The 8,902-nt window shown below is 46.0% G+C and overlaps 4 protein-coding genes across 4 annotated transcripts in view; 3 read left to right on the forward strand and 1 right to left on the reverse strand.

Moving 5' to 3' along the window:
* Positions 1–178: 178 nt before the first annotated feature.
* Positions 179–1,007, forward strand: MCYG_05602 (Gpr1 family protein; the record flags this gene model as incomplete). The annotated part of the gene is made up of 2 exons (XM_002845687.1): positions 179–381; positions 455–1,007. The coding sequence occupies 2 exons, from the start codon at positions 179–181 to the stop codon at positions 1,005–1,007; spliced, it is 756 nt and encodes a 251-aa protein (XP_002845733.1).
* A 1,747-nt stretch (positions 1,008–2,754) lies between these two features.
* MCYG_05603 (conserved hypothetical protein) lies at positions 2,755–4,111 on the reverse strand (the record flags this gene model as incomplete). Its single annotated transcript, XM_002845688.1, has 5 exons — positions 2,755–2,821; positions 2,889–3,523; positions 3,584–3,797; positions 3,848–3,892; positions 3,978–4,111. The coding sequence occupies 5 exons, from the start codon at positions 4,109–4,111 to the stop codon at positions 2,755–2,757; spliced, it is 1,095 nt and encodes a 364-aa protein (XP_002845734.1).
* A 1,869-nt stretch (positions 4,112–5,980) lies between these two features.
* On the forward strand, positions 5,981–8,223 carry MCYG_05604 (cytochrome P450; the record flags this gene model as incomplete). Its single annotated transcript, XM_002845689.1, has 7 exons — positions 5,981–6,389; positions 6,442–6,690; positions 6,756–7,113; positions 7,179–7,377; positions 7,539–7,859; positions 7,917–7,950; positions 8,162–8,223. 7 exons carry the CDS (start codon positions 5,981–5,983, stop codon positions 8,221–8,223), a joined length of 1,632 nt encoding a protein of 543 aa, XP_002845735.1.
* A 440-nt stretch (positions 8,224–8,663) lies between these two features.
* The window catches only part of MCYG_05605 (cytochrome P450), a gene marked incomplete at both ends in the record, with an annotated part of 1,674 nt that continues 1,435 nt past the window's right edge, over positions 8,664–8,902 (forward strand). The window contains one exon of the mRNA XM_002845690.1: positions 8,664–8,883. Within this exon, the coding sequence (XP_002845736.1) occupies positions 8,664–8,883 (220 nt within the window). The remainder of the gene's footprint in view (positions 8,884–8,902) is intronic.

Here is an 8,902-nt window from a genome sequence, read left to right on the forward strand (position 1 = left end):
ATAAATAAATCCCTCGAAATTGCTGAGATGCATATATATATCTTCCTGTTCATTCCTCCTGTTTCTCTCATCTGTCGTTGCCTTTCTCATGTTTCTCCATTGCAAAAGTCGTGATATTATTCTTCCCCAATCCTAGAATTATTTCCGGTCCGGTGCAGCCGAACTAGGAAAATCAATCATGTCCAATCCTCTCGTCCAGCCGAGTGCAAAGGTGCCTCAAACGGAGTGGTCTTCGCTGTATGAACAGCCGGAAAGCAAATCATCCACTGCCTCCAATGTATTGTTACCACCCTCGAGCAAGCTTGCCAACCCGAGTCCCCTAGGTCTCTTCGGGTTTGCAGTCACAAGTTTCGTGGTAGGGTTGTATAACTGCGGTGCAGGGTAAGTTGTGTGCATGCAGTCTGCTTTCACTCAGCTCTTCACCAGAGTTAACATGATGGCCGTTGGTATATAGGCTTCCCGGCTCCAACCCACGAGGCAGCGTTGGACCAGATCAGGCTGCCTTTGGCCTTGCTCTATTCATGGGAGGCATGATCCAAATTATTGTTGGGATAATGGAGTTCCGAGTCGGAAATACATTAGGCACCACGATTCATTCCTCGTACGGCGCATACTGGATGGCGTATGCAATGCTCAAAATTCCCGGATTGCACATACAAGAGGCGTACGGAGACGAACGGGCGTACACATTCGCACTTGGCATATTCCTCATCATATGGGTACTGTTGACGATTGTTTTCATGATTGCGTCGCTGCGCTCCAACGTCTGTGCCCTCCTTGTCTTTGTCTTCCTTGCATTGACATATCTATTCCTGGCCATCGCCAACTTTATTGCAACATCACACCCCAAGCAGAGTGTTCAGGTGAATAAGGCTGGCGGCGCAAGCGGCGTGATATGTGGGATGCTTGCATTTTACTGTGCGGCTTCTGGATTAATGTCGCCAGAGATGACTCCTGTTAGGCTTCCACTTGGCCCTGTTCCATGGAGTAAGGAGCATATTGTGTGATGACGGTGAACTGCAGCATGACTTCGACGAGACTTCATTTCCTCTACAAGAAACGGAGACTCTATACTGATTTTCTTGATTGTTTTTTTGATTTAGCGAGCATTGTTTGCATTTTATATATTCTATGCATGGAAGGTCATCTTCAGTGTCAGGTTCGGCATTATTTTGCTTAATAGAACCTATCATTTAAGTCCATAGAAGCAGTTATACAGGCATAGAAAAGAGAATCCTGTTGATATTCAATAGGCATTCTATGCCACTGTAATCCAAAGTCGAGACAACTTTGCGAGGGTTTTCGAAGGCAGCTGTTGAACGCCACATGTTCCCCTCGATCCCTGGTTAAACAAAGCATACCCGAGACAGGGGAAATTTTGGGATATAATATTTGACAACTCAATATATGGCGGGCGTGCGGGCCATCAGTCTCTTTTATATTCTGCTATTGTACGGAGTACATACTAAGGTAAGAAGCCCTGTAGCTGACTGAAGAAAGGACGGGTACGGCATACGAATGCTACCCTCATGATGATGATTATACCATGACTTGTCGGAGAAAGGAACCAGTGTGGCCGTAGGTAGCCATCGAATGCAGGATATGCGTTGGATTCCATATAAATTAAATGCAGGATTGCATGATCATCCCGGGCCTTAGAGCACAGGGTAAGAGATAACCCAGGATTGCAGCCATTACCGTTGAAAAACTGTTCATTGATGCCACAGGGTAGTCCTATAGGACAATGAAGTGGACATGATGAGCCTGGAACTCCGTCCTCGGAGTTGTACCGCTTCAAGGGTTTGGCTGAATATTATCCACATATTCATCCGGGTGGATGTTAAACATCGTAGCTTCCCGGGAGCCTTCACGTGACATTTCTAAGATGGCAACGAAGTCGAAGAAGAGCATGAGAAGAGCTTGAAAGAGTCTGATGATGCTCAAACGTTCAAGCCCTTTTGCCTTCTTGAACACCCTCGTACTCGTTTATTTCATCTATTAAGATTTATCCTTGCATAGGATGGCAACATGAAACCCCTTGCTCCAAACCACGCGATTTGTTGGCCCTGCAAGTCCTGGTTGGCAGATATATACATATATGCACCATACCATGCACCATGCACATGTATTGTGTATATACACGTAGTATATATATTAAGCCGTTAACCTTGATCCGCGTGTTGACTGCATAAAACGCCGCAAGGATGGGCAAGGTTATCGTCATCTGTCAACTCGATCAGTTTGATTAGCCAGAGGGAAATGGCTAGTTTCAAAGGCAGGAGGTGGATGAGCTTGATATATTCACTAGAGCCCGATGGGCGGATGGCTTTTTTCATTTCAACTCAGCAGCTGTTATACAATGTTGGTGTGCCGTGGTACGACGACACGTATATATCCGCAAGAGCAAGGCTGCGAATAGTTTTCATATATTATATGTTAAGACGCAGGTGGCTTTATCAAGTCATAAGTATTCGCCCCATCTATATATATACTCCGTATATAGTTATCATTCATCGCTGGCACATAAAAGGACGCTCGCAAACGGAAGAAAAAAACTCCTGTGGCTTTCGACCCATCACGAACACGGATATCTATTATAAATGATCATACAGAAAAAACGAGGGGAAGAGAAAAAAAGGAAGAAGATAAAAAAGAAAAAAGCAAGGAAGATCGCTCACGAGAATGCCACCAAAAAAAAAAGAAAGGGTAAGAGAGAATACTATATGTAGAGCTGGTCTATCAGCCTAGTCGTTGTCATGAGGTTGCCTCAGCCTTCTCGGGTTTCTCTTGCGCCGGAGGCTTTTGTCCGTATACCGTATGTCTAGAGGTCTAGGTTAGGCGAAGGAGCGAATAAAGGGCGACTTTGGCTGAGAAAACGAAAGACTTACACGACGGAGTACATATGATAATTCAGGTTCCGCAGGTCCTCTCTGACACCAGCCAAGAGCGCCTGTATCTTTGCATTATCCCATCGTAGAACTCGGGTAAAGAGAGCAAGGGAATACGGCTCGATGGATTCCATCATCTGTATGTTCATGTACTGTCCAAGAGCCTTCATCCGCTTGTCCTTTGCCCAGGGTGACAACGGTGTCTTTCGTTTCTCTTCCGTAACCGAAGTGAAGCCCGCATTCCTCACGAACTCCTCAAATCTGGGCGAAACGTTCATTACTTTGCCAAATTTCTCCGCAGCCAGGTTGAGTTGCACTTGGTATTCATGATATGGCGATGTTTCCGGGAGACTGTTATCGTCGGTGGTAGCCCACGTCTCAAAATCGGTTATCTCGATCCAACCACCGGGGTTCAGGTTGTCATAGGATTGCTTTAAGAGTCGCTCCCAATTCCCTATACTACCTCCCATGCTTCGGGCATGTATGTAGTCGAATTTATGGCGAAAATCCCATTCTTGCTCGGCGTCATCGATCCGAAACTGTACGTTAGGCGGGATCCATGATGGTTGTATCGCTGAAAGGTCGGTCGCAATCACATTGCATTCGGGATACAGGTCAGCAAAGTCCATAGCCCACTGTAACTTACGGTTAGCCCTTACGATATTCTCAGAAAGAGAGGTGGGAGGGCTACATACAATACCCGTTCCAGTGCCGATGTCAAGGACATTTCCAACAGGCGATTGTAGAGGTGCGCGATGTAATTCCCCACGAAGAAGAAGGAGATAAATATGATGCTGCATGTCCATTCGCTCTTGTTCCTTTTCGTCGTTGGGTAGCGGATATGCGCCAGCGCAATATGCATGGTATCGCCTCCCGTTCTCGTATCTAGAGCGTTTCCCATCAGCACAGCTTTTATGATATATACCTACATATTTAACCAGACGATGTCAGCGGCTCACTCATAATTTAGTATACTAGATGCCAGAGACTGTGTAGAGCTCTCCCTATTCGAAACCAAATGAACAAGGTGGCCTTATATTAGCCATTTTTGCCGAACAAATATCGATCACAGAGAGAGAGAGGTGTTACCCATCACTGCCAAACGCAGAGTCTGCATCAGAGTTATCATATGGATTCTCATCCGGCTCCAGCGCCTCTGGAACCCTGGTGGATTCCTGGACAACCGGAGCGGGCAGCCCGTCTATCTTCGCCTGGTCTGCCATGGGTAAAAATAAAAAGGACGCAAACAACACCAGATATATCAACGATGCCGGTGAGCGGGCGAGAGACAACGAGAGCAACGGACCACTCTTTAATAAATGGGTAAAAAGAGCCAGCTGGGCTTTTATGTGGGCGATGGCTTGCTTGGTATACTTAAATCATCGGTCGTATTGGCTAACCTGACTTATTTAGTTCGTATTCCTTCACTGCATGGCATTTTTCTTGCCCTTGTTTCAACAGGGAAAGAGGAAGAAGAAAAGAAGACAAGAAGAAAAAGAAAACGGCGAGGCCTGACGCTGCTGCAGCGGTGCGCTGGGTTCTCTTAATTGTCACTGTTATAGCTATAAATCTGGATGCGGGACGACAGGCCAACTCTGGCGTATTATCGAACCTCTACGCCGAAGTGCGGACGAAGTACGGAGTATGGAGGTTATTATTTTTATCATACATATGGTTATTCCGTTTCTCATGGGGCTAGCTCTCTCAAGGGCATGAATAGTTTACTACTCGATGGTTCCCACTGGAAGTGATGGCACAGGCGATCCATTGCTGGGCCGATATCAAAGTCGTGTCAAATACTCGCTATATGTCTTTGGCTCGATGTACAGGTACTTTGCTCCTCTATACCTATTTATTTTATTTCGTTTACATTTAAATGGGGTTTTTTTTACAAGTTATTAACTATGGCGTCCCAGAACCCTTTCTTTTATCAAGTCTGATGGCAAAAGAAAGACATTGAGTTGTACAGGCATGATTGACACGCTTAATTAAGCCTCAAACTGCGCGGCTTCTCTTTGACTGGTTGCATTGCTGTGGCCCTGTTTAAAAGGACACCAGAGGCAGACGCCAGCAGGCGCCAACAGACGATTCCCGGAACATCGGGATAGAGCCAACTCCCCTGATGGAGAGACGCAGAACCTGTCAGCCCAGTTAGAAAGGATGTGGCCTGTACATACATCCAGGACAGGCTCAACATCTTGAATTTTTCCCTGCTCAGCTTACATGCACACTTAATTACCATTTCCGACGAGATGATCCTACAAACATCAATCCAAAATATTGATCAAAAAAGACCAGCGTCTCAAGATCGACTAAATTTCTTTCTACATGGTCTGGGAAGATCTCCCCGTGTTCATAACCATTGCGGTTAGGCCGAACCAGGAGAAGCAGTCCAGATGAAAATTTTGGGCTCATGGCTTGTTATGCAACTAATTATGTCGCTGCATGTGTATGGGAGACTGGGGCTAAGTATGATAAGCGTTGATCTGTGGCCAAGATAGAGCCCTCACCCCGGGAAACTCTCCGCGCTGCGCTACGTGACAGTTTGATATGACCCTAAGCATTGAAGGTGTTTAGCTCTCACATCAAGCTTAAAGGTGCCATCACCTCAACAACATCGAAATATCTTTAAAGCCTCTACACCGCATCTGTATGTTTTTATTAATAATAGCGGTTAATGAGGGTGTGGTTAGACATTTTACAAGGTTCTAATGCACAGCTGCTTTCCCCGAGCAGGGTAAGCAAACGGCTGTTTGACCAAAAAAGAGCCCTGAACTTGATTTCAACGGGCTACGGGTTGCATGTACCTCGTACTCAAGCATGCATTTCGGACTTTTCTGCGAAGATGGAAACCGTCGCAGCATCTATACGACGCAAGTCGGATCTTCTACGGTCCATTATTGGATGCATCACTGCACTCCATGCCAGGGAGTCCAGTCGAGCATCCAATATCCAATAATTTACTCCCTCCATCTGCTGGCGTTCATGTCTGTAGAGACACATATATATACCCCTACCAGACCTCCATTCCTGGCTCATAGCCCTAACATCGATAATCTAATTACAACTACAAAGGGGTTTCGAGAACCACGATGGACACCTCAGTGAGAACGCATGCCTTCATGCTTGGCGTAACGGTCCTCCCGCCGTTAGGTTCACTCTATCTTGGGACGGGCATTAAGGGAAATCCAGGTTACGTGTACCTATATCATGCTATCATCTTTCTAGTGTGGATTTTTGCGATCAAAAAGATTGTCTATAACCATTATTTTGGCCCACTGAGCAGAATTCCTATGGCACCAGGTGATTGGTTTATATTCGGACACACACCATACATGTATGGTGCAATCCCAGGGGGTTGGATTCTTGACTTTATCAATAGGCCTAAGTACAGCAATTGCGGAATGTTGAGGATGAAATCCATACTACATTTGAGTGATACTGTCATTTTAACCGATCCTAATGCATTTAACGAAGTGTTGAGCGCTCACTGCTATGACTGTAAGCGAAGTCTACACGTTTCTCATCAGCTACAATATCTAACAACCCGAAGATATAAAACCTCCTAAGCGCTCCGCAATTGTTGAACGGATTATTGGACGGGGTATAGCCACTGCGGAGCTCGCTGAGCACAAACTTCACCGAAAATTCGTTCGACCGGCTTTTCTCGGCCATGTAATCAAAGAATTTGTTCCTAAAATGTGGCTCAAATCGCTCGAGTTTGCCGAATTTATGGCAACCAAGTCGAAAGCTGCTAGGGGTGCCATTGAGTTCAATGAAACTGTCTCCTTGATCACTCTTGGTAAGACATTACCAAGAAAACTAGATTCTATCCTGATTTTCTAACACACCCCCTTTATTTTATAGATATCATTGGAGTTGCTGCCTTCGATGAAGACTTTAGGACTCTGTATAATTCTAAAAATGAGCTTGCAGCTACTTTTCGTCGGGTGTTAGAGCCCTCCTGGGATTTCATTCAATATTTTGTTGCGTGCATGCTGCTGCCGGGATGGGTTTCTATCAGGCTTCCTATGGCAGGAAACAAAACCCTAACGGTATGCAAGGCTAAACTGCTCGGTCTATGTCACCAGTTGGTTGCAGAGAAGAAGGAAGTATTGCAAAGGAGTGATAAGAACAACACCACGGTCCTATCGGTGCTTTTAAAGAATGGAGATCTTTCCGACGATGACGTACGGGATCAGATGTTGACCTTTCTTGTTGCAGGGTAAGATTGGATATTCAGCAAAGTAGTTCTACCGCTTGAGGGTCTTTACTAATGAGAATATCCAGGCATGAAACAACGAGTACATCAATCACTTTTACCATCTACTTTCTTGCTACCCATCCAGAGCTTCAAGACAAACTCCGGGACGAGATTAGGGGAGTTCTATCTCAATACCGCGCAGATGAACTCTCTGATGAAATCTTTGGTTCCATGCCTTTTCTTACGGCTGTCATATCTGAGGCTATCAGGCTCTGGCCGATAGTGGTAAGCCTCCCAGAAGCACTAAGAATGGATCAAATATTTTGTCCAGCCTATATGCTAATTGATATTTCGTTTCCGTAGCCTTTACCGACGCGTGTTGCAATTGTAAGTAGGAAAATAGCTCTTGTTGATACTATACAACGTGTCTAACTGTATCCCAACAGAGAGAGACCGTCATCCAAGGCGTCACAATCCCAAAGGGAACCTGGGTCAACATGTCTACCTTCGCAGCCAATCGCTCTGAGTGCATATGGGGAGCTGATGCAGCCGAATTTAAACCGGAACGCTGGCTCGGTGAGGGCAAGGCGACTCATGGGGGCACTAATAACCGTCTCGCAAATAATATAACTTTCTTGTTCGGGCCACGAAGCTGCCTTGGACAAAGCTTTGCTAGAGCAGAGATGAAATGTTTGGTTGCTGCTTTCGTTGACCGATTTAAATTCGAAATGTTGCACCCGGATAAAGAGCTTGTTGTTGCTGGGGCTGTAAATATTTTCCGACTGAAACTGACTGTCTCTTTCTGACTCTTTCTGCGCACTTAGCTCACGATCAAACCGTTGGATGGCCTACATCTCCGTATCACGGATATAGGCCCAAGCCGCAAATGAGTGGCTAGCCGTTGAGTCAGCTGTTTTGATTTTGTTCCGGATTTCCGCAATGTTTCGTGATTGATTCCTTTCATTATATACTGTGGGTACTTGGTGCCTGTACTATGTAAAAGCCCCTTTACCCTAGCCACACTAGTACGTCCTTCAGCGACTTGCCTTCTTCTGGCTAACTGATATAGCCGCGCTGACCCTTGGTTACATGGGCTTCTGCAAGGGCATGGCCGCAGGGGATTGCAACTAGTATGGCGTGTTTCTGCAGGGCATGTTTCCATAATAAACGGCTTTCTACGGGGTCATCAAGTCCAACTTTGATTGGTCACCTTTGCAAATTACATTATCTTTATTGTAGAGGATATTTTGTCAGAGCGTGGATGCTGGTTACCCTCGTTTCAATGTTGAATAGCTTCATCGCTGATCCCATGGATGCATCGTATACCGTGTATGGTACAATTTATAAGTAAGAAGCTCAACATCTTCGCTGCTGGAGCTTAAAGAATAAAAAGAAACGTTTGCTGAGCCCGTCGATTTCGTGGTAATAACAATTCCCAGTATTATGGAGCCAACCAAGCCCGGTAAAACTCCCCTAGTCCTGAACCCTCTCAGCCAAAATCCCAATCTTCCGCAGCCACTCGCAACCCGCAACCAGACACTCGGGACTCCAAACGCCCAAACGTATGCCCTATGGATGCTATCGCTCCCGGCCTGTCTTCAGGGCTGTTGGCTCTCTGTGCCATCGGCTTCTCCGTGGCGATATTGTTTGTTTACCAACTACGGTTCAGCCCTTTAGCTGGCGTCCCTGGCCCGAGAGCCGCTGCAGTAACGCGGTGGTATGAGTTCTACTGGGAGTGCATCAAGCAGGGTCGCTATACCTTCAAGATCGAGGAACTGCACAGGAGATATGGTAAGTTTACGGCCCGTCC

The sequence above is a fragment of the Microsporum canis genome, genomic scaffold, assembly GCF_000151145.1.
Source record: "Microsporum canis CBS 113480 supercont1.5 genomic scaffold, whole genome shotgun sequence".
Classification (NCBI taxonomy): Eukaryota; Fungi; Ascomycota; class Eurotiomycetes; order Onygenales; family Arthrodermataceae; genus Microsporum; species Microsporum canis.